This window comes from Malania oleifera, chromosome 13 (genome assembly GCF_029873635.1).
Source record: "Malania oleifera isolate guangnan ecotype guangnan chromosome 13, ASM2987363v1, whole genome shotgun sequence".
Taxonomy (NCBI): domain Eukaryota; kingdom Viridiplantae; phylum Streptophyta; class Magnoliopsida; order Santalales; family Ximeniaceae; genus Malania; species Malania oleifera.
The window spans coordinates 13,296,135-13,322,476 of record NC_080429.1 but is presented as its reverse complement, the minus strand read 5'-3'; the positions used below and the strand labels follow the sequence as shown (position 1 = coordinate 13,322,476).

The 26,342-nt window shown below is 37.3% G+C and overlaps 1 protein-coding gene across 1 annotated transcript; it reads right to left on the bottom strand.

The window, feature by feature from the left end:
* Positions 1–1,718: 1,718 nt before the first annotated feature.
* On the bottom strand, positions 1,719–4,205 carry LOC131145496 (probable (S)-N-methylcoclaurine 3'-hydroxylase isozyme 2). Its single transcript, XM_058094596.1, has 2 exons — positions 3,002–4,205; positions 1,719–2,528 (listed from the first exon to the last, which is right to left on the bottom strand). The coding sequence occupies exons 1-2, from the start codon at positions 3,917–3,919 to the stop codon at positions 1,926–1,928; spliced, it is 1,521 nt and encodes a 506-aa protein (XP_057950579.1). The 5' UTR covers positions 3,920–4,205; the 3' UTR covers positions 1,719–1,925.
* Between the last annotated feature and the right edge of the window lie 22,137 nt (positions 4,206–26,342).

Below are 26,342 nucleotides of genomic sequence, written 5' to 3'. Positions count from 1 at the left end.
AAAGCCAAGAACGACGGGGTTTCACCTCAATTTATGTGGCCAAATTAAATTCAAAATCCCTGTTAGATCCATTCTTACCATTTTGACTTGCTCCTAGTCACTCGGTGTAGTCAGAGTTGGCATAGAAAGATCATAAATGCCTAAAATGAGAGGGATTTTACCTCAACTTGTGTGTCCGAGGTCAAAATCATTGTTAGATATTTTCTTATCGTTTTGGACTGCTTTGGATCACACAAAGCAGACAGATTTGGTAGAAATTGAACAAAAATGCTTGAAATGATAGGGTTTTATGTCGATTTATGTGCACAAGGTCAAAATCACTGTCGGACCCTACCTTAAAGTTCTAGACCATCCTAAACCACTCGCAGTGGTAAAAAAATGACAAAAAAAAACTAAAAAAAAAAACTAAAAATGCAAAAAAGAAGCTATAAAGGTTAGCAAAAGTAAAAAATAATTTACCAACCTCTATTTTGGGTATTCGTTCAAAATGGTCATCGACAATGGTCATAGAGTGGACTAAATTAAGTTATTATGGTGTCATTCATTTGATTGATGTGTAGGGGGGGGGGGGGGTGAGTACTTTCCTCTTATATAGTCTTAATCCTTAATGTAGCTCTAGAATCATAGGCATGATTGTCGATTCCTTCGACTTAGGTTTAGGTATAGGTCAATCAATTGGCAATAATTAGGTGAACTAACCATGTCTTAAATAAATAAAAAGAATAGTCGCTAGTTCATTAAATACATAAACACAATTAAAGAGCCACAAAATATTTTTAGGGTTGCCATCCTTGCCAAGTCGTCGTTGGATTCTTGGTCCACACATGTAGGCCTATATATAATACATTCCAAGAATTCAAAGAGAATGATTTTAATTGATAATCTACTATATTGTAAGGAACTACTTTCCTCCCAAGTTGATGAAAAACAACACTACACTCCTTGTATGTGGGTCTATGTGTTTTTAAACATATATAAAAACCCACTAATTACTTCATTAAGTCAATAACAATAATCACCCTGATGTAAATATATTTTGGTTAAAATGTCTACTTGAAATATCCCATTCGGGTTTACCCATGTCGTAAGGGTGAAGTTGGACTTTGATGATCCCAAGGTTCCAAGTTCAATTCCCCACTTATAAATTATTGCCTGAATATACATAATAGGCAGTTAGCAATGTTTTTATTCCTTGGTTTGGTAACGCTTGGGTGGATACAAAGGGCCTGCCCAAGTAGGAGTTTGAGATCACAAAAATGTTTCTAATAATATGTTATTCTTTATAATTTATTTTTGTTTATAAACACTTATCTATAGGCATAAGTGTGTATGCATATATAATATTGTGTTTGTGCATATGTAAACAATAATATATACATGTTCACGTATTTTACTCGAATCCATAGTTGGCACTATTAAACTTGAGTATGAAGTGAGTCAACTTTGGTCAAGTTGGGCAAAACTTGAGTCAATTCAATATATATATGACCTGGGAATTCCATACCCCCACCATGCCACGTCGGACATCATGGTGTGGCACCAAACTCAAGGATGTTTAGTAGACCCCACCACCAATATCTGGATAAATTCTTGAGTTTGATCTCAGAGGCAATGGGCTCGAACCCTGTGTGTGTGTGCGCGCGCGCGCATAAACATATACACATAGAATAAGAATATATACTAACTTGCATTAGCTCAAAATGAGAAAGGCCTTGAAATTTTAATAAAAATCAAAATTTCCCATGTGGCAAACTTACAAGCTTTTTATTTTGGTAAAATACACCAACAAAAGATACATCTTGAGAGTTTGACCCAAAAGCCAAATTTCTCATTCACATTATGTAAAACAACTTACATATAGATTATTTTAGCATGATTGAACAACTGTCAAAATAATACGTACTTATGGTATTTTAGAACTATGATCATTTTTTTATCTTTGGTATGAGCACAAGAGGGTCCTCTTTCTGTAATGTCACCCCGCACACCTCATTCATGTTGAGCTTATCAGGAGTCATATTATGGGGAAGAGACCACTCAAAGTGGTGCAGCAAAGCAGCTAAGGTCAAGTGAACTTGCCTAATGGCCATTGGCCATCCAGGGCAAATTCTCCTTCCCCCACCAAATGGCAAGAACTCAAAATCATTTCCCTTGAAATCTAATTCAGAATTTAAAAACCTCTCAGGCTTAAAGCTCGCAGGGTCTTCCCAAGCTTCAGGATCTCTACCAATTGACCAAATGTTTACTAGAACTTGGGTGTCTTCTGGGATGGTATAGTTCATAACTTCGCATTTCTCGGTCGATCGACGAGGAATAATTGGTGCTGCAGGATGCAGTCGTAGGGTTTCTTTTACGCACGCTTGCAAGTAGGGAAAGCGAGCAATATCAGTCTCTTTCAAGTAGCCTTTTGGAGCTTCCTTCTCAAGTTCTTCACAAATTTTATTCAACATCTTTGGATGCTTAAATAGTTCTGCAATAGCCCATTCAACTGTTGAGGTACTAGTATCAGTTCCTGCAAGAAATAATTCCTGTACCAATACAAATGTAAGTCTTAACGTATATAGGTATTGACTGAATAATAAAAGCATATGATTAATACTTAAGACCAAATAATCAATAATACTAATAAATAAATAAAGATATTTTATAACTCATGTTATCCAAACTACAAGTAATATAGTATCATTTCATTAAAATTGCTCAAAAAAAAATATTTATTGATCATATTAAGAGAAAGGTCATCTAGCAAAATCTAAAAGTTTAGGTTTCAAAATTTCAAAAAGTACCAACTCACCTCTCAAATAAGGTCCTTAGATTTGACAAATTTGATTTGCGTGGATTTGAGTAAGATGTGAAACGAAAGTATGTTGAGTTGGTTCTAAAGTCACTTAAATTTAAATTACGACTTGAAATATAGGCCGCCCAAAATGTGTGTGTGCGTGTGTGTGTGTGTGTGTGTGTGTGTGTGTGAGAGAGAGAGAGAGAGAGAGAGAGAGCATACCAAGAACATAACGTCGACCTGATCGTCAGTAAAATTGTTGTCGAGCAAAACATCCAAGAAGTCTCTGGTCGCCCTCTCCTCACCTCTTCTCATTCTTTCTCTTTTCTCCTTCATCCTACCTCTCCACACGTTATACAACCTCTCGCTGCACTTATACGCCTCTCTCTTCCGACCCTGAATATCCAATCCCCCCAGAAATGGATACAAATCAGAAATGTTAGGTTTGGTCCAAAGCTCCATCAGATTCCTCGCTATGTCACACATCACCTGGCCCTCCCCATCCTCCAACGCCAAGAAATCCTTCGACATCAGAACGTTCCCAAGCACGTTAAACGCCGTCGAAAACAATACCTCCCTTATCGTCACCAATTGCCCTTCCTTCGTCGCCAAAAAATCCACCATCTCCTCAATCTTCCGCGCCCTTATATCCATCCTGGAGTCCAGAATCTTGCCGCCGAACAGCTCCGTCCGGCACAGAGTCCGCAGGAACTTCCACTGCTCCGTGCACTCGAAGGTCCACCCCATGGAGAGGTGATTCCGCTCGGGGCTCTTCGCCGGGGAGACGTGCGGCGGAATCCTCCCCGAGAGGGTGCGGTCGTGGGTCTTGAGAATCTCGGTGGCGGCGGCCTTGTTGGAGCCGATGACCACCAGCTGGGAGCCCATGCGGAGGGACATGAGGGGGCCATGGACCTCGGCCAGCTTGGCGAGGTCCTCGTGCTGCTTGTACCCAACGGAGGCGATGTTGCCGATGATGGGCCACGGGAACGGTCCCGGCGGGAGGTTGTGGTGCTTGGAGTACCTGTGTTTAAGAAAGAGGAAGAGGAGAGGGAGAAGAAGCAAGATGGGAACGGTGACGAGATGGAGATTATTATCTCCTGAAACGAAGAAGGGTGACGAAGTAGCTGCCATGGCTTCCATGGTGATACTTTGTAGGAGATGGGTTTGGATTGGTGAAGGGCTTTGAGGGTTTATGCATATTTATATACGCGCAGGAAGCACTGCGTGGCTAATGAGTGACGGCTTTTTTTTTAATTTTATTTTTGTACTGTTTTGCAGTTTTCCTGCGAAAAAATAATTGTTTAAAGAGAATTTGACAAAAAAGACTGCAATATTTTATGTTCATATTTTGAAAATCCAGCCTGCCATATGCGTTGGGGTTGATGATTATGGTGGAAACAAACAGCCATTCAAAAAAATCTGCAGAGGAGACGATGACTGTATATTATTATTATATTTATTCCAAAAAGATCTTATCAAGTTGATGTCCGTAAAGGTGAAGTTACTATCCGCCATTGATCAATCCTATGCTGCCGCGGGGCCGGCTCTTCACAGTGGAATGATTTAATTACGGATCATTAATAATATTTTTTATTTTTATTTTTATTTAAAATTAATTTTTTTATCTTTTGAAATGTAAAATTATTAATTAAAATTTTATATCCAAGATTATATTGAAATTTAAAAAAGAAAAAATTAAATTATATTTACTTTTGAGATAGGGGGAAAATCAATTTTTAAAAAGAGATGACAACATAAATAATATTAATATTACAAAAAAAAAAATTAGGGATGCCAACTTTTGAGATAGTGGAAAAATAAATACATGGGAAGAGATGATATAATAAATAATGTTAATAGGGTCCTAGGCAAACTGTTCAATGGTCTTATGGTCAAGTTGGCACTGGCTGCTGCATTAATATCTTATGATTTTATTTTATTTTTTTTGAGAATGGCTTACTCATTATCTTACTAATATAAAAATAAAACAATTATTATTACTTATTATTATATTTTTTTTAAGATTTAAAGCTTGATTGTTTTTTTACGAACACACAATTTATGTTAACAATACTTGTGCATGCTTATATACATTTGTAATATTGTGTCTTTGTGTGTGTACATAAATATTAATACTGATTTAATATATTTTGCATTAGTTCTAACTACTAGGAACAAGTTGAGATTTAGTTCTAATATAAGAACCCGAACCATGATATAGGAAAATTAATTAATTAAGAGATGGGTAAATTGGTAATTAAGCAAGCTTTGTCGACGAAATCAGAGTTTGTCGATGAAGTCTTTGTAGTTCTCAACGACGAAGGGTAGAGTCTCGTCGACGAGGAGTGGTCGGGTCAAAGGGTTATAAATAGATATTTTCATTATTTCCCAACTAAGAAAACTCAAATTCAGTTATAAATAGATATTTTCATTACTTTTCAGCTAAGAAAACTCAACCTATTCTCTATTTCTCTAGATTTCTTCGTCGTATGTAGCGGGAATTGTAGATCCGACGTTACCACAAGGATCAGGGAAGGATTTTCTACAAGTTCTATGGATTGGATCATTGATTCGGGTATCTTCGGGTTTTGGCTCGGAATTGAGGTAAGGCTCGGTTTTCAAATCTAATTCGGGCAGTTGTTTAGAGAATAGGTTTGTGAGCATATTTTTGTATTGTGGTATGTAGGTTTTGGAACTCGATTCGCTATTTAGGAGCCTTGGAGTTCAGGATTTGTCATTTTGGGAAAGGTAAGGGGATTCAGTTTATGTTGGTTATTTTTGAAATCGGACTTAGTAGAACTGTGGTTCACGGTCCTATATGCGTTTTTGTTACTCATTTGGGGGGATCTGACAGGTAAAATTATGGGTTTTTCATGTTACAGTTTTGGGAAAAAAGGGCTATTGGGTTGCATCCCTAGTTTTGTTGAAAATAGTATATATATATATATGGTGATTTATATAGTGTAATAGGGATGGACATGCCTTGACTTTATATTAAACTGTATATGTTTAGAGAACATGATTTTCGGATTTCCAAATGGGTGTGGTTTGTTTGGTTATATGAGCATTTATGGTTGTATTTTATTGAAATGCAATAGGAACTGGGTTCCGAGTTATTTCGAGTTTTGAAAGAGTGTTCGACTCTATATTCGTGAGCGTATGAAATCGCTAGGTCATGTTTGGCAAGAGTGTTTGGCTCTATATCCGAGGGTGTGAGCCTTACCGGCTGATCACCGAAGGGTGTAGATCCACCAGTTTGTACCGGTACGATGCCATGGGAGCCTAGGGTTCGCCATGTTCCGAGGACGTCGTGTATCGCTGGTCGGCTACAGGCCGAAGGGTGTGATGACACTGGGTTGATCATGTGTGTGTGTGTGTGTGTGTGTGTATGCACTGTAATGGAACCGTTTTGTGAAAATACTGGAATTGCATTTAATTATGTATGTTTTGCTGTCATGATAATACTCAAATGTCACACACCGATATAACATGTATTTGCCTTACTGAAAGGTGTCTCACCCCTACTGTACGTGTATATTTTTCAGGTCATTCGAGTAACCGAAACTAGCATCCTGTTGTTAGGAGCGTAGTGGTCAGTGTACTGTGAGAAGTACTTGGGTAAGTACTAGGACTGTATTGGGTGGTCTGTTGGTGGTTTTAGCTAACACCCGAGTTTGTGTTGCATTTTTGTGGAGTTGACTCCTTTTATAGACTCTGGTAAGGTATAGTTTGTGTATAGAAATACTTATTTTCTGCTCTGTATTTGTTGTGTATGTGGATATGTATAGGGTGCTTGGAAACCCCACGGGGTCGAACTCTCATTCATTGTACTGTATCTTGATCTTATATGATACAGGGAGAGGTTAGGTTACTTTTTCACCCTCGAGTCCAATTACTGGGTTCGGCGCGTGATAACTTGGTATTAGAGCTAACCAAGTTGCTAAGTCTTACATACTTGGTTAGGCATAGCTGTGTGTACATGCCATAGCATAGGAGGTTGGATGAGGGTAGAGTTGGTTGAGGGATGTTCTGTTGCTAAACCGAGACTCGTCAGTGGTCTTCTGTGTTTTTCCTAGAATGATGATTTCAGTAAAATCACGGCAAACCATTGATGACTTTCGTGTTAGTGTGATAGGATAGACCTAGACCTGACAGGTGATAGTTAACATGATTAGGGTTAGATAATTGTGTTAACTGTATATGTTGTAGGAGTCTTGATAAAACTCTGTTGTGTTTTCAGAATGGAGCCCAAGGATAATGACTTGGAAAGTGGCTCCAAGGATATGACGAGTGATGAGTCTCCTACTGTGCCTCGAGGACAGACAAGACAGGTCCTATAGGAGATCAGGCGGAGTGTCAGGAGACGCAAACGTTCTCCTACGTCTGTGGGATGCACCATTAAGAGGTTCACACACATGCATCCTCCGACATTCTCAGGGGGACATGACCCGACAATAGGAAAGGACTGGGTTGAGAAGATTGAGAGGATCTTGGAGGTCCTACACTACAAAGATAGGCAGAGAGTTCTTTATGCAACCTTCTAGTTATCTGGGGAGCCAGGGCAATGGTGGACTACCGTGACTCTGCTGGAGAAGCAGAGGGCTAGTGTCACGCCCCGAACTTGAAAATGGGACCTAGGGGTGAAAATGTAATCTAACCAGTCCCTGTATCATACAAAACATCCAAGATACAGAACAAAGGATGAGGGTCCAACCCCATTGGGTTCCTAGGCACCCTAAATACATCCAAACACAAAGAATACACGCAACGGAAAAGGTCATTATATATATGTAGTACCATACCAGAGTCTATACAAGAGCAGAAATAGGCTTTATCATACAATGTACAACTGCGTGCCCAACACATCCCAAAATGGCAACCTACCAAAACACATTCTAGCACTTACCCAAGCGCTAACCGCAGTACACCGGCCACTATGCTCCCTACACCAGGACGCTAGTTCCAGTTACTCGAAGGACCTTAAAAATGTACGTATAATAGGGGTGAGACACCTCTCGGTAAGGAAGAACACAGGTTATATCGGTGTGTGGCATTTGAGTGTTATCATGATGCAGCATACACACAGTTAAATGTAGTCTAGTACTAATTTTACACAGTGCATACACGCACACATACACATGATCAGCAATCCCTATGTCGTCACACCCATCAGCCCGAAGTCAGCCCGTGACATACGGCGTTGGCCCATAGCCAACTCGCGAACATGGCTCCACTAGCACAAGGCTAGTCCCTGACTCCCATGGCATCGTACCGGCGCTAAATTGGTGGATCCACACCCTTTTGCCTTATCTGCCAGAATAGGCTTATGCCCTCGGATATAGAACCGAACACTCTATTAATCTATGGCCAGCGATTTCATACACCCTCGAGTATATAGTCAGACACTCTCAATACCTAGAAAAAATTCGAAACCCCGTTCCTACAAGCATTTAAACTAATCACACATATATGCATGCTCATATAACCAAACAAACCACACCCATTTGGTAATCTAAAATTATGGTTTTCCAAACATATATAGCTTAAAACAAGTCATGGCACGACCATCCCCATAACACAGTATAAATCAACATATATGTTCGGTTTTCAACAAAACTAGGGATGCAGCCCATCGCCCCCTTTTTCCCAAAACTATAATCATGAAAAACCCATAGTTTTTCTCATTAGATCCCCCCCAAATGAGTGGCCAAAACATACACAGGACCATGAACCACAGTTCCACCAAGTCTGATTTCAAAAATAATCGATATAAACACAATTCCCCTTACCTTTTCTCCGAATAGCAAATCCCAAACTCTAAGGTCCCTAAACAGCGAACTGAGTTCAAAACCTACAATCAACAGTACAAAATATACTCACAAGACTATTCCCTACAAAACTACCAGATTAAAATTGAAATTCGAGCCTTACCTCGATTTTAAGCCGAACCCCAAAAATCTCCGAAACGGGATTTCGATCCATAGAACTTGTAGATAATCCTTCCACGATCCTCGTGGTAACTTCAAATTCATGATTCTAATGACGAACAGCGAAGAAATCTAGATAGATGGAGAGTAGGGAGAGTTCTAGAGAGATGGAGAGATAGGATTTAGTTTTCTTAGTTGAGAAGTAATGAAAACTTTTATTTATAGCCCTTTGACCTGGCCACTTCTCATCGACGAATTGCGTCCTCGTTGACGAGGCACTATAGTATTCTCGTCAACAAGACCAATAACTCGTCGACGAGTCTGGGATCTCTGATTTTTCGAAAGCCCTCGGCTTCTCTTCATCAACGAGCCTCTAAACTTCGTCAACGAGAAATACAAAGCCTTCGTCGATGAACTCTGGCTTTGTCGATGAAGCCTGTTCAAATTCTAATTTATCCCTTTCTTATTTATTTAAAACCAAATATCACGGTACGGGTTCTTACAGCTGGTTATGCAGAGATATCTTAGAGCCGTTTCAAGGAAGTGTTCTTTGACAAATACTTCCTGACTTCTATACGTGACGCTAAGGCGGATAAGTTTTCTGCACTGACTCAGAGGAGTATGACGGTGCAGGGGTATGCTACTCGGTATATAGAGTTATCTCAGTTTGCGCCGTGTTTGATCTCGAATGAGTACGAGAAGACTCGGAGGTTCGAGAAGGGCCTGAGGAAGGACATCCGCAAATTAGTGGGTATGCTTCAGATCCGTGAGTTTTTGGTTTTGGTGGATAAAGCCACTATGATTGAGACCAGTATTCAAGAGGACAAGGAGGATCAGAGCCGAAGAAGAGGCCAGTACCTTCTGATTTTTAGTCTGGATCTCATCAGAGATCTTGGAAGAAGAGGAACAGGGGCTCGAATTACCGATAGAATACCAAGCATCAGGGTTCTCAGATGAGCCAGGTGGGTGATTGTTGTACTAGGTGCCGCAGATGGCATAGCGGTGAGCGCCAGCCGTTTGGGGGTAACTGCTACAACTGTGGTCAGTCGGATCACAGGGATCGGGATTGTCACGCACCGAAGAGGGGTACGCCTTCTTTGAGTCAGAATCAGGGGAGTAATTAGGTATCCCGGGGAACCCACCAGACGAATACAGCTCTAGCAAGGGTGTACTTGCTTACTCCAGCCGATGTTGAGTATGCGGGGAATGTGGTGACAGGTACTATGATGTTGCTTTTAAATAGAGTTGTAGTTTTATTTGATTCGGGTGCGACCCACTCCTTTATATCTGTTAATTTTGTGAAACTATGTGGGGTGGAAACCAAAGTCATGGAAGAGGAATTGTCTGTAGCCACACCATCTGGAAGTATATCATTCTGTAGGAGAATGTTGGAAGACTGCCTAGTAGTAATCCAGGGGAAACTGCTACCAGCAAACCTTGCAGTATACGACATGTTAGGGTTTAATGTTATATTGGGAATGGATTGGTTATTCTCTAGAAACGTTGTGATCGACTGTCATAGGAAGGAGGTAGTGTTCAAACCTCTTGGGGAGCAGGAGTATGAGTTTGTGGGATCGTGTGTGCGTTCGACGCCACAGATTCTATCAGCATTGCAGGCAAGGTGATTTTTCTTGGAAGGATGTCGGGGGTACTTGGCTTGTGTGAGGGAACCATCATGGGATGAGTTGAGGCTCGAGGATATTCAAGTAGTCAGTGAGTTTTAGAATGTGTTTCCAAATGATTTACCCGGTTTACCTTCGGATCATAAGGTGGAGTTCGCGATAAATTTGCTTCTTGGTAAGGCACCAATCTCTAAAGCTCTGTACTGGATGGCTCCAACAAAACTTCGAGAGTTGAAGGAGCTGTTATAGGAATTACTGGATAGGGGTTTCATTCAACCTTGTGTTTCGCCCTGGGGAGCTCCAGTACTGTTTGTGAAGAAGAAGGACGGGTCGATGCGTATGTGCATTGATTACCGTGAGATCAATAAGGTGACCGTGAAGAATCACTACCCATTGCCTCATATTGATGATCTCTTCGACCAGCTGCAGGGGTCTCAGGTCTTTTCAAAGATTGACCTACGATTAGGATATCATCAAGTGAGGGTTCGATCTGAGGATAGGGCGAAGATTGCTTTCCGAACTAGATATGGCCACTACAAGTTCTTAATGTTCCAACGGTATTATGGATCTGATGAACAGGATTTTCCATTAGTACTTGGACCGATTCGTAGTGGTGTTTATTGATGACATTCTGGTGTACTCGAAGAGTTCGGAGGAGTACGAGAACCATTTGAGGTTAGTCTTACAAATTCTACGAGAGAAGACGTTATATGCTAAACTGAAGAAGTGTGAGTTCTGGTTGAATCAGGTTGCATTCTAAGGCCATGTGGTGTCTGGAGATGGTATTTCAGTTAATCCTAGCAAGATCGAAGTCGTGATCAATTGGGTGAGGCCGAAGAGTGTGCAGGAGGTTCGAAGTTTTCAAGGATTGGTGGGTTATTATCGTCGATTCGTGGAAGGATTTTCTAAGTTGTCTAGGCCTCTGACTATATTGACTATGAAGGGGGTAAAGTTTGAATGGACCAGTGATTGCGAACAGTATTTTCAGGAATTGAAGCATTGGCTGGTTACTGCTCTAGTGTTGACCATTCCTTCAGGGGATGACAGTTTTGTGATTTATAGCGACGCGTCTCTGAAAGGTTTGGGTTGCATGCTTATACAGTAGGGTAAGGTAATAGCTTATGCTTTTCAGCAACTGAAGGATTATGAGAAGAATTACCCTACACATGATCTAGAGTTGGTTGTTGTTGTATATGCACTGAAGATCTAGCAACACTATTTGTATGGTGTGCAATGCGACATTTTCATTTATCAAAAAAGTCTCAGGTACTTTTTCACACAAAAGGAGTTGAATATAAGGCAGAGACGGTGGCTTGAGTTGATTAAGGACTACAATTGCGCCATCAGTTATCACCCAGGAAAAGCTAATGTGGTAGTCGATGCATCGAGTCGAAAGTCGAATCACGTGGCAGTATCTACAGTTGTAGCTTAGCATCACATCAGACAAGATCTGGAGAGCTCAAGTATAGAGTTAGTGCATGGTGATCATCAGGCTTTTCTTGCTAGTTTGGTAGTCCAGCCGACTTTGTTTGAGCAAATAAAAGCTGCGCAGGCTAGTGATGCGGAGTTGACACTGGTTGTGGAAAAGGTACAGCAGGGATTGGCTTCAGAGTTCAACATCTCTAAGGAAGGTGTGTTGAGGTTTGGGACCATATTATGTGTTCCGAACGACGATGAGATCAAAAGGATGATTCTGGAAGAAGCGTATCGTTCTTTGTATTCGGTACATCCAGGTAGTGCAAAGATGTATCGGGACTTGCGCGAGACCTTCTAGTGGAGTGGTATGAAGAGGCAGATTGCCCAATTTGTGGAATAGTTTCTGACGTGTCAATAGGTTAAGGTTGAACATTAGAGGCCGACAGAGCCATTATAGCCCTTAGCTATTCCGGAGTGGAAATGGGAGCATATTTCCATGGACTTTGTGACTGGACTGCCACCAGCACTTCACGGGTAGAATGCTATTTGGGTGATTGTGGACAAGTTGACGAAATCTGCTCACTTCTTACCAATGAAGGTTAGCTACCATTTGAGTAGGCTAGCAGACATGTATGTGCATGAGATAGTTAGAATCTATGGGGTACCAATGTCCATTGTATCAAATTGAGACCCGAGATTTACTTCTCGATTCTAGATGAGCTTGTAGGAAGTATTGGGGACGAAGTTTACTTTCAGTACAGCATTCCACCCCCAAACTGATGGATAGTCGGAGAGGACAATACAGATCTTGGAGGATATGTTGCGGGCTTGTGTGTTAGATTTTGGTGGTTGCTGGATACAGTTTATGCCACTAGTAGAGTTCGCTTATAACAACAGCTTCCAGGCTAGTATTAGATGGCACTGTTCGAGGCTCTGTATGGTCAAAGGTGTCGATCTCCTCTGTATTGGAGTGAGGTTGGTGAACATCAGGTGTTAGGACCTGAACTTGTGCAGCAGGCATCTAAGAAGGTGGGTTTGATCCAAGAAAGGATTAAATCAGTTCAGAGTTAGCAGAAGAGCTACGCAAATGTTTTCTGCCATGATTTGGAGTTCAAGGTGGGGGTTAAGGTATTTTTGAGGATCGCTCCGATGAAAGTGGTGATGAGATTTGGGAAGAAGGGCAAGCTGAGCCTGAGGTACATTGAACCATTCAAAGTTCTTTAGCAAGTAGGTTTAGTAACCTACAGGATTGCACTACCGCCAACACTCTCGAGCGTCCACGATGTGTTTCATATATCCATGTTGAGGAGGTATGTGTTGGATCCTTCACATGTTATTAGCTACGAGAATATGAAGATTGGGGATACTTCAGCATATGATGAGATACATGTTCAGATTATGGACCATAAAGTTCAGAAGCTACGTACCAAGGACATATCTTTGGTGAAGGTATTGTGGTGGAATCACGAGGTTGAGGAAGCTTCTTGGGAATTGGAAGCAAAAATATGTTGGAAGTATCCATAGTTGTTCTGAGTTATATACATTACCCTACTTTGTATTGTAATAGGTGGTTGGTCTTGAGGAGTGTGTGTATTTGTGAACTCCTGAAACGATTTATGTTTGTAACCATGGTATTCCTATGCCATAAGTGAGGGTATGTATATATTGTAACGGGGCTGCGTTATAATAGTCGTCGGTTTTCTTCCTAAAGTTGAGTGTATAATTGATTTCATGAATGAGTTTATGAATAAGAGATAGAAAATTTCGAGAACGAAATTTTTGTGAGGAGGGGAGGTTGTAAGAACCCGAATTGTGATATAGGGAAATTAATTAATTAAGAGAGAAGTAAATTGGTAATTAAGCAAGCTTCATCGACGAAGTCAGAGTTCGTTGACGAAGTCTTTGTAGTTCTTGGCGACAAAGTGCAGAGTCTCGTCAACGAAGAGTGACTGGGTCAAAGGGTTATAAATAGATATTTTCATTACTTCTCAGCTAAGAAAACTCAACCTACTCTCTATCTCTCTAGATTTCTTCATCGTATGTAGCAGGCATCATAGATCCGACGTTACCACAAGGATCGGGGAAGGATTTTCTACAAGTTTTACGAATCAGTTTTCAAATATGATCCGGTAGTTGTGTAGAAAATAGGTTTGTGAGCATATTTTGTATTGTGGTATGTAGGTTTTGGAACTCGATTCGCTGTTTAGGGGCCTTGGAGTTCAGGATTTGTCATTTGGGGAAAGGTAAGGGGATTTAGTTTATGTCAGTTATTTTTGAAATCAGACTTGGTAGAACTGTGGTTCACGGTCCTGTGTGTGTTTTGGTTACTCATTTAGGGGCGGGTAAAATTATGGGTTTTTCATGTTACATTTTTGGGAAAAAAGGGGGCATTGGGTTGCATCTTTGGTTTTGTTGAAAACCATATGTATATGGTGATTTATATTGTGTAATAGGGATGGTCATGCCTTGACTTTATATTAAATTGTATATGTTTGGAAAACATGATTTTCAGATTTCCAAATAGGTGTGGTTGTTTGGTTATATAAGCATGCATGGTTGTGTTTTATTGAAATGCAATAGGAACTAGGTTCCGAGTTGTTCCAAGTACTGAAAGAGTGTTCGGCTCTATATCCATGGGCGTATGAAATCGCTATGCCATGTTTGACAAGAGTGTCCGGCTCTACATTCGAGGGCATGAGCCTTACCGACTGATCACCGAAGGGTGTGGATCCACCAGTTTGTACTAGTAAGATGCCATGGGAACTTGGGGTTCACCATGTGCCGGGGACGCCATGTATCGCAGGCCGGCTACGGGCCGACACCGAATATCACGGGCTGGCTATAGGGCGAAGGGTGTGATGACACTGGGTTGATCATGTGTGTGTGTGTGTGCGTGTATGCACTGTACTGGAACCGTTTTGTGAAAATACTAGAATTGCATTTAACTATATATGTTTTGCTATCATGATAACACTCAAATGTCACACACTGATACAACATGTATCTACTTTATCGAGAGATGTCTCACTCCTGCTGTACGTACATATTTTTCAGGTCCTTTGGGTTACCGGAACTAGCGTCCTGTTGTTGGGAGCGTAGTGGTCGGTGTACTGCGAGAAGTACTTGGGTAAGTACTAGGACTGTACTGGGTGGTCTGTTGGTGGTTTTGGCTGACACCCGAGTTTGTGTTGTATTTTTGTGGAGTTGACTCCTTGTATAGACTCTGGTATGGTACAGTTTGTGTATAGAAAGACTTATATTCTGTTGTGTACTTGTTGTGTATATGGATATGTATAGGGTGCCTAGAAACCCCACAGGGTCGAACCCTCATTCATTGTACTATATCTTGATCTTATATGATATAGGGACAAGTTATGTTACTTTTTCACCCTCGGGTCCAATTAATAGGTTCAGGGTGTGACATCTAACTACTAGGAACAAGTTGAGATTGAACTTCATGGTGATCCATCAATATAGGGAAGACAATAGTGCGGCTGACTTTCTTGCTAAAGAAGAAGAAATGGAAAACAATGTCATATACGAAAAACAACATCTTTTACCACGTTCTCTCAAAGGTATACTTTAGATGAATAGGTTGGGTCTCACTTCTTTTCGTCGTTAGTTCAAATCTCGAGTTTTGTTCGGTGGATTTTAATTTGTTTAAAGTTTGATTCTATCTAAGCCTGTTTAGACTTGTTTCTTAGTTAGCTTTGTTTGGATTTGTTCTGATTTAGTTGCTTGTTGGTGTTGTTTTTAGGACGGTTTTATTTTCATTTCTATAATCTCCCTTTTACTAGTCATGTAATCACGGTATTCCTCCGCCAAAAGTGAGGGCATATCAATTAAAAAAAAAAGGGAGGAGACGCCCTCTTTTATTTAAAAAAAAAAAAAGTTTGCATATTTTTAATTTGAATATTATACGAACTAAGTTTGGCAATTCAAATTAAAATTTGATACCAAAATCACCTATTTAGATACAAAAATATTATATTTATTTTTAAGTATTAAATTTATAGATGTATAAATACAAACATGTATACATATATATATATATATATATATATATATATATATATGTGTGAGCACACGGATGTGCGTGTGTGAGCGTGTATATGCAGATGTGTGCACTTGTGAATATAGGCAAGATTTGAGCATGAGTTCGAAAAAAGACAAACTTTTGTAGTTGTAAAATCCAAAATTCAGCCAGCCTCTATGTATACTTATCATTTTTTTTTTAGATTTAAGGCTTAATTGTTGTTGTACGAACACATTATTTATATATGTTTAACAGTATTTGTGCGTGCATGCATATATACATATGTAATATTGTGTCTTTGTATGTGTACATAAATATTAATATTTAATAAATATATTTTGCATTAGATCTAACTATATTAGGAACAAACTGAGTCAAGTTTACACATTTTTAATTTGACTGTGGTAACATCTTGAAAAAAGGTTCAGAATAACGAGAAATAATAATATTGAAAGTTCAAAGGAGTCGTCACTCATGTAACAACCCAGCCCTTTATACGGACCCAAATAGTTATCACCAATACAGAATACCAGTACCTGATATATATACATAAACAACCCGCCCTAAACAGGGACATACGAGTGTAAGTCATACACAACTGTAGCGGAAAACATAAACATCCATCAAGATTTCTATTAGACATATACCATAGTTTTCTACCTGTTTTCTATAATACATACATCCATATTCAACATATAACCAAATTCTTACAATCTCCTAAAAAGATATTCCGTACCAAGACTATTACGCACATAAAAGACTTGCGTAAGCTAAACTCAAAAAAACCACCTCCTCGGTCCCTCTGGCAACTAGGACTGGCGTCTAGTAGAACCTGAAACAAAGGTTGTATAATGGGGTGAGACACTTCTCAGTAAGGTGAAAAATATTACAACAGTGTGTGACCACATGCGTATATTTCAATTAAAATCTGCTACATATAAGGCATATTTGCAATATTGTAATATAAGAGATCTATGGACATAAATCCAGTGACTTTATCCATTTTAGTTGTTAAATCATGCATATGAATATTAGAACAACGACCAGCTTGGTACGATATAATACACCTATTTACCCCGTGGCATGGGTTGTGCACTGATAACTCTAACATGCCCTGTTTGTGCAAGCAATGTCAAGCATTTGTTATACAGTCTGACTGCCCCACCTGATCCATTATTTCACCAGTGGTTCCATTACTCTTACAAGTCGACTATCTCTGTACTCACACTGATTCACGTGTGTGATTGCACTGTGCTTTACTAGCTATGGAACCGAGCCTTTAGTAACGGGAGTATCTTTCAACCCTTATTAACTGAAGTATGTTTCAACTCCTTTAAACTGAAGTATCTTTCAACCCCTTTGGTAGCAAGCTGTGGTTTCATTTATCATATATACAATTTATAATGAAAACATAATAACCTGTGCAATTCCAGTTTTTCGCAAACTCATACAATCACATTGTGGTGTAAACCGGCTCATACCCTCTCGGTTTAACCCTTTTTACGTATATAGCACGGTATATATCCGACATCTGTTTTCCACATTTTTAGCATAGCAAAATGGAACTCCAGTTCTCATAATTCATACAAATATTATAAAAGAATCTTTCTTTCCATTTCAATCCATATGTCACACTAGTTTAGTTAAAAGTCCGTTATATGGTATACAATTCAATAAACATCATTTGAATGAGAAATAAGGGATTTGGGCATCTCCTACAATAATATTAGTGCAAATAAAGAAGTTTTGTAAAGTTTGGAGATCATATGCCAAAATCCTCATTTTTACCAAAAACCGTAAAATCATAAAATCGGCATTTTTATCCCGCAAAATTTAGCAATAAGCGGTCAAATCATACATATAAACATAAACTAACTTTTTAGAAGTTTAGTTTTACAAAAAGACTATTGTAAAAAAATTTCCCTTACCTTAAACTCGAAAATAGAAATACATACGGATCGGTCCAAACCAACAACCCAGGATCCTCGAAAACTAAAAACCACAGAACATTACTTTACCGCAATCTCAATTACTATCCAACTACCTAATCGAAAACGAAATCAGATCCTTTCCTCGATTTTTGGGAAAACCTAAAAATCTTCAAAACGACGATATGATTCGCTATATTTGTAGAGTTTCCTCCTCTGATCCACGCAAGAACCTTCGTTCGTAGAAACGAACAGCGAAGGATCATAGAGAGAGAGAGAGAGAGAGAGAGAGAGAGAGAGAGAGAGAGGGAACCCACTAGTTCTAGAGAGAGATAAAGCTTTTGGGTTTTCTTAACCCTTAAGCAACTAAAAAGGATATTTATAGGGCCCTTGACCGAGTCAAACTTGTCGACGAGGCGGTGCCTTTGTTGACGAGCTAGCCACACAGCTTGTCAACGAAGCCATACCTTCGTCGACAAACCCCATCCTGATATTTTATTTAGCTCGCTCGGTATTCCCTTATTGACGACGCTCTGAATTTCGTCAACGAGGAACTAAAGGAACTTCGTCAATGAACATGCTGCCTTCGTCGACGAACCCTGCAGAAATACCTCTTTTTCGTCTGTTTCTTATTTATTTTTTTATTTACAGGTTCGGGTCTCTATAATTTCCCCTCCTTATAAAAATTTTGTCCTCGAAATTTGTTAATCATTGCTAAGCATAATCTTATCTTATAATGAAGAGTCGGCAGCCACCTACAAAATGGCTTCGGCCCAAGTTTATTACATATTCTCACATATGGCGGAGGAATACCATGTTTACAATATAGCACTTCAAGAACGTATAATATAAATACAAAACACACCAACATATATACATTCTCTTACCTGACTAACTTAACCATCTCTAAACAACTGAGGATACTTTTGACGTATCTCAGTTTCTAATTCCCATGAAACTTCTTCCACTGCATGGTTACGCCATAATACCTTTACTAGCAGTGTCTCCTTGGTCCATATTTGCTGTACCTTTTGATCTAATACCTGTACTGGTACCTCCTCATATGACAAAGCATCATTGATCTCTAGAGGTTCGTAACGCAGTACGTGCGATGGATCTGGTACATTTTTTCTTAGTACTGACACATGGAATACATCATGAACTCTGGATAGTGTTGGGAGTAAAGTCACTCGATAAGCAATCGAACCTATCCTTTCCAGAATCTCGAAAGGCCCAATATACCGAGGACTTAGCTTCCCTTTCTTTCCGAACCTCATCACCCCTTTCATCGAAGCGATCCTCAGAAACACCATGTCTCCTACCTCAAATTCCAACTTTCGTCGATGAGTATCAGCGTAACTCTTCTGTCGACTCTGAACTACCTTGATTCTCTCACTGATCAATTTGACCTTTGGAGAGGCCTATTGAACTAGTTCCAGACCCAATATCTGCCGCTCACCCACCTAATCCCAGTACAACGGAAATTGACACCGACGACCGTACAGTGCTTCATAAGGTATCATCTCTATGCTAGCTTAGTAACTATTGTTATATGCAAACTCAACAAGTGGTAGATATCGCAATAAAGTCTATATCTCTTTTAAAGCTTTCGAAATAAAAATCTTGACAAGTTAGGTGTCATGGTGCACATAACACATAATTTAAAGAAATTTGAGGGCACTTATAAAAAAATTTGACGTTTAATTATGTGAAATATTTTTTATAAAATAAAATTATAAAATTGAGTTAAAGTAAAAAATATTTTACTAGAATTGCTCCAGACTGTTACCCTAACTAATGAATCCCAAATACCAAACATGACCTCAGACCTCAAGATAAAAATAAAACAATATATATTCATGCCATAATCAACACCGAGCAACCTTCCACGGTGTGTCCAAGTCATCACCCATCAGTGGTAGCTAGCGTCTTCCAAAAGACTATCTAGTATATGAATAAATATGTTAGGTCACAAAAGAGAACCCTAAATTCCAATCTCATCCTCTAACAATAACTAACTCATATCTCAATCTATCCATCCACTATTTCATCAAAATCCAATCCTATACTCTAGTATTGTATTGTGCTGTTTACTAAAGTCTGCAGAACATAGCACTCTCAATTATTGGGGAAGAAAAAGTTGAATGGTTAAAGTTAGGGATTTGATTGTTGAGGGTTTAAATTTTAAAATTTAAAATGGATAGGAAGGGGTATAGGATAAAAGAATTATTGTATTTTGTACTTAATGGGGTTTTACCGTATTTAAAAAATGGAAAAAATATAAAGATTAATGGTCTTATTCGAGGTCTAGTTGTTAATAATGTGTCATAGTTCAGTACACTCAGAAAGTAATTTCGAAACAAAATCATCGACAGTCACATTTTTTCGTTGCAGATTTAAATGACGAAAATTCGATACAAATTATCACAATAAAGATCGAGTAGCGTCAAAAATTCAAAGTCAATTATCTAAGAATCATATATGCTAACAAATCATATATAGGTTGAGATATGAGTTAGTTATTGGTTCAATGCTCTTAACTTCTAAGGAAATTAGCAATCAAGACACATAAATTTTGTCCCACATTGTATCGTCGAGATCATGTGATAACTACTAACAGCAAACTCGACATCCTCTACTGTTACACAACAAGCACTGAGGATATGGTAGCGATGGCAGGTGATGACACTGGTGGCGAGCAACAGTAGTGGCTTCCAAGGGTGCACTTCAAATTAATTTGTTAATTAAAAAATATTAAATGTTAATTTAAAGCATTGATTGACATAAATATTAACTAAATTATTTAAATATTAATTACAAAACATATGAAGGGTCGTGATAAGTTTTGAATTTGAACAATGGTAGGATTTCAAAAATTAGGAAGGTGGTTGTTTGAATTTAAAAAAAAAAAATTAAATTGCCAAATTACTTATACACTTATGATATATAAATATTTTTAATATAAAAATAACTTGTAAATTCAAAAAATATTAGGAAGGATGATTGAATTAGGAAAATGATTGAAAAATGTTTATGATGTTTTTAAATTAATAGTATAAATTATCAAAGTAATTTAACAATCATGTATTATTTTTTTGTTATGAATTTAATATATTAATTACATGTTGATATGTAATTATATATGATTATAATAAGTTTATATATCAGTTTTATAAAAGTTAATATCTAAAAACCTCTTCACTTATTTCTAAATATAATTAATTAAATAGTGCTTAACTTTTACCATTTTTTTCCAATTCATTATTTATTATTTTAATAATTTTTTAATTTTTTAAAAGTGATTTTAACCAACATTAAGTAGAGGTCTCATAAAAAATAATAGTATGCTAAATGTTACACACTTGCCTCCGTAAAGATGACCCATTTCGGACATAATTAAGGCACCCGTGGCCTAGGACGACAATGTTGTTTTCCTCTTTTAGCCAAAAGAAAGTCATTATTATATTTGAAAAAAAAAAACTAACAATAATGAAACAAGGAAACAAGATTCCTTCTTCATTTGTTTTGTAGTTCCTTAAACATGCATCTTTAATAAACAAATTAGAAAAAGTTTTGACTTCTTCTTGCACTAGGATGCCAGCACACTTATTCCTTGCTCTAGCTAGTCATTTCCTTAGGAAAAAAAAAAAAGCAGTTATGTTGTGTTTATTTTATTTTATTTTTTTAGGAAAGATAACAACATTTTCATTCATGCACCAAATAATCCATCCCAAGAATGGAAAAGAGAGTTTTTTTACGAAGGACAAAGATTAAAGGGGGAAGAATAAGGAAATCTTCCTTACTTTGCTTTGGAACTTGAGCTAAGAAATGAGTTAGATAAAAAAAAACATAACTTGGATTGTCCTTTGTTAATTTACAAACATGTTAGATTATCAGTTTACCTAAAAAAACTTATGATATTAGGTTGTGGGCCAACAAGGTGATGGGGATCAACAACCCTTATCCCTTTCCTTCGTCGACATGGTGACACGTGGACGGCCTCCAGATGTCCACTTCAATTTGTAACTTTTCTATTAGATACACACAGATTATCTTGAAGACTTTTAGTACGAGAAGACCTCAGTTGATATGTCGTAGAAAATCTGAGCCCCACATCACCATATTCCACATGGCTCGGGCCTTCCTTTGACTCTTTTGTTTTGTATTTAATGTGTAATATTGCAAGACAACTTGCTTGCATGTGAGAGTGTTAGTAAGTTGTGTAGGATTTATTTTATTAGTAAGTTGTGAGAGTTATTTTTGTATTATCCCATGTGTGTTTTCCCATGCTATGTCCCCCCCATGCTAACTAATTTAGTTAGTGTCTTATCCCATGCTAACTTTATATATTCCAATCTCATCCTCTAACAATAACTAACTCATATCTCAATCTATCCATCCACTATTTCATCAAAATCCAATCCTATACTCTAGTATTGTATTGCGCTGTTTACTAAAGTTTGTAGAACCTAGTAACCTACGCTCTGATACCCAAACTGTGACGACCCAATTTTTCATACCATTTTTTTTATATAAATAAAACATATAATCACATATAGGCCACGTCAACACCTTTGATCCACACAAACATAACCCGACCAGAAGAGGGTATCGGGTACACAGACATTATCATATTCACAAACCTAACAGCGGAAGTCATTTTACATATATACATACCACAATGAATACACATACCAGAGTGTCAATTCATCTATATATACATGTCTAACACATTCCCAAAAAGATAGCTCAGAACATTCACCCTGTCTACTTAGGGTATCAGCCCCCCTCTATCTCGGAGCTCTATCACCTAGTCTATCTCGGTTTCCTGAAATATTTAAAAGATTGGATAAGACACATCTTAGTAAGATGGAATAAATTATCTACAATTTGTGACAATATGAGTTTCATTATATCATAACATATATTCATTTCAGTGATAATATCTTCTGAGAAAAATATATTAATTCCACATTCATAATCATATAGATATAAAATACAAACTTTCATAAACTTTTAATTTCATTTCCAATTCCATACACACGTAACCCATGTTTATCATTGAAGTTCTCGAGAATAGGGGAGATTACACGCTCATACATGTAGCTCCTCTCTGCCCTGATATTTTTTTGTAATCTTACTGGATTAACTCGGGTTCGGCTACTATTGATACTTATCAAGGCACTCACCTTACTCAACAAGCCCTCAGGCGGAGTGTTTTACTTCGCTTTAATAATTTATGATATTAACTCATGCTATTCCATTTCCCATTTTCATTTTCATTTTTAATTCATTTCCATTTCATTTCCATTTCCATTTCACAACTAGCTCATGAGTGTCCTCGGTTACATATGCGTCTGTAACTCATGCACGTCATGCTTCACCCCATGGTTGAGTTCACTCTCCATACTCCACGTCATGCTTCCCCCCATGGTTAGGATTGTGCGGCCCGAAGGCTAGACCTAACCGCGGTTGGCCTACCCAGTTAGATTAAAATAATCATACCATATACCCATCTGTAGTATGAATAGCATGCCATATACTCTGATCCGAACTCAGGGGGCAAAACTACCCTTCACACTGGCTCATTCGAACTATCACACCACACGCTCCACAAGCCCATGTGGTTGCACTTAATCACTACTAGCAACGATATCGTGCTCATTTCAATAACACATCCATCCATCAGGGTTTCATTTCCACATTTCAATAATTCACAATTACAATATTCACAAAGCAAATTTTCACATTTCCAGTATTTTCATTCCACATTCATGTTGCAGTATTCACGTTGCAATATTCACATTTCCAATATTCTCATTTCACATTCATATTGCAGTATTCACGTTCCAATATTCACATTTCCAGTATTCTCATTTCACATTCATATAGCATTATTTTCGTTGCAATATTCACATTTCAATATCCATATTACAGTATTCACATTACAATATTCACATTCTCATATTCACATATTAGTATTCACATTTCATCATTCTCATTGCAGTATTATCATTGCAATATTTCATTTTCAGCATTCTCAACTCATTTCATCATTTCAATGATATTTCATCAATTCAATACTCATTTCATCTCATAATAATATATACATATCTCATTTCACATGATTCAACATTTCTTAGTATATGATTGGCTTGAGGGATAAATTTGGATTTAATTTGATTGATCAATCAAACTTGAAACAAATTGACAAATTGATCAATCAAGGTTCAATTATATTTAACATGTCAATCCCCTCTTATTTAAGATTTCCTAACTATTTCTCCTTTGTGCGTGTCTACAAGTCGTATAATTTTTTATATTGACCCCGGATAAAATAGGATGTCTACATTGACTATTATGCGAACTCAGTTAGGCAATGTGCAATTCAAGATAGAATTTGATACTAAAATCACCTATTTATGTATAAAAATATTAAATTTATTTTAAAGTATTAAATTTATAGATATATAAATACAAACATGTATATGTGTGAGCACGCACATGTGTGTGTGGTGTGCATGCAGATGTGTGCACTTGTGAATATAGGCTAGACTTGAGCATGAGTTTCAAAAAAGACAAATTTTTAGCAGTTGTAAAATCCAAAACCCAGCTAGCCTCTATATATATATATATATATATATATATATGCACACATATTTGTATGTATTATATATAACTTTAAATAAGATCAAATTTTTTAATATCTTAAAAATAAAATAAGTATTGCTTTCCAAGGGTGGCTCCGTTGATAAATTTAAGATACTCCTAGTCAGAGTTTGAATCTTGTGAGGTTCGACTTTATATTTAAGATAATATCTTGATGTTTAAGTGGAGAAGCGTAAAAAGACAAATCCATTATCTCAATAGATTAATCGAGTGTGTAAAGAATCTCGAACACCATTATTTTAAAATAAAATAAAATAAATATTTAATTTAAATCAAACATAATTTATTCTAGATCTAGCTAATCAGACCTAATAAAAAATAACATCTCACTAAGCAAAGCCCATATGCCCGCATATTGTAAATTTACAAGTCAAGATAGGCGCCTCTTCACCTTTCCTCCTTCTTGCATATATTTCCTTTTTTTATTTTTGGATTAATTTCCTTTAGGTTGGCAAATTTGACTTTAAAACTAGTATAACATATATTCTTGCCAACAACTGCACCCATCAAAGCGATGGATTAGGACAAACGAAAGGATGATGCTATTAGCCACAAACTATAGTTTAAACAGAAGTGTTAGTCAATTAACGTAGTGTTTATGAATTGGGAGCGTGAATTTTTGGAATATGGATTTAGATTTGCACAAATTTGGAGAAGATTGAATATAATTTTATATTTTATTTTATTCAAATTCACATAAATTTAAAATTTTTAATTTTAATTTTAGACTCGTGAATACGAGATAAGTTTGTGTTGAACTTGGATCCTTTATTGCATATAATTTAATCACAATTGCACATTAAATTTGATACTAAAGAGATTTTAGACTTATAAGGATATTTTAAGTCTTCAGTATGTGAAACGTTTTTATGAGACAAAATCATGAGAGCAAAAAATGCTTCGCCATAGTTTGGATCAAGATCGTTAAAATTTAGGGTAAAAGACATTCACTTCTCTTGAAGTTTGGTAAAAATATAAATATTTTTATTGAGATTTCAAAAATATCACAAACATCCCTTGAGGTTTACCAAAAAGGTGTAAATTTTCCCTCAAAAAACTTATCTTTTTGCAAAATACAAGAAGAGACTTATGTCTTTTTAACAAACCTCAAGAGGGGTCCCTAAAATTTTTGAAACATTAGGGGAGATCATTGCTTTTTTCAACTCAAATACGAACTTTTAAATATAATTTACAATTTAGATCAGACGTAATAAAATATTTTAAAAAATTATTATCTTTTACAATATAAGTGATATAATTATTGAATATTTTTTTATATTCTATCTAATATTATTTTAAAACTATTTTAAAGTCAATCTAATTGAATTGAATGTTTTAAACTATAACAAAAAATTGAATTCAAATTTAAAATTTGATAAATTTTGATTTCACTTTTTTTTTTTAATCGAGTCAAGGTGTATTCCTATTTAAATATTAATTCAACATTTGAATTGACTATGAACCATTATACTAAACATAAAGTTCCGTTTGCAACTTAAAAAATACTACAGAAAAGAAAGAAAATTATGAAGGAATTCAATTTTCATGTTCGGTTATCAAGGAAAGTAAGAGAGAAAATAAAAAATATATCAAATTTATAAATAAAATTTTAATTATATATACACCATTAATATTTAATTTTTTTAATTTCTTAGTTATATTAAAATAATTTTTTATTTTTTATAAATTTTAATATTATATATATATAGAGGTCCTTCCATGTTTTTCTTTCCTCGTCATTTTCCACGTAAAATCTTGATTCAAACGCATTCAAATCAAAGTGTTTCAAGCGAGTCCCAGTCCACGACCTTTTCCCGAACCAAGGGGTCAGGTCAGGGGCGGTCCAATCAAGAGAGTAGGGCGTATTTCAAACCGACTGGTCCGGTGGTCGAATGGCTGCTGGGCCGACTCCGCCGGCTTCTGTAAAGTTCAATGGCGGCGAACTAGACCCGGGTCTGAGTGATA

Bases quoted from the DNA above. Each gene is read 5' to 3' on its own strand.
- LOC131145496 (XM_058094596.1), bottom strand. From the start codon at position 3,919: ATGGAAGCCATGGCAGCTACTTCGTCACCCTTCTTCGTTTCAGGAGAT. The intron at 2,529-3,001 runs GTATGCTCTCTC...GTATTGGTACAG, and splicing joins AGGTCGACGTTATGTTCTTG to GAATTATTTCTTGCAGGAAC.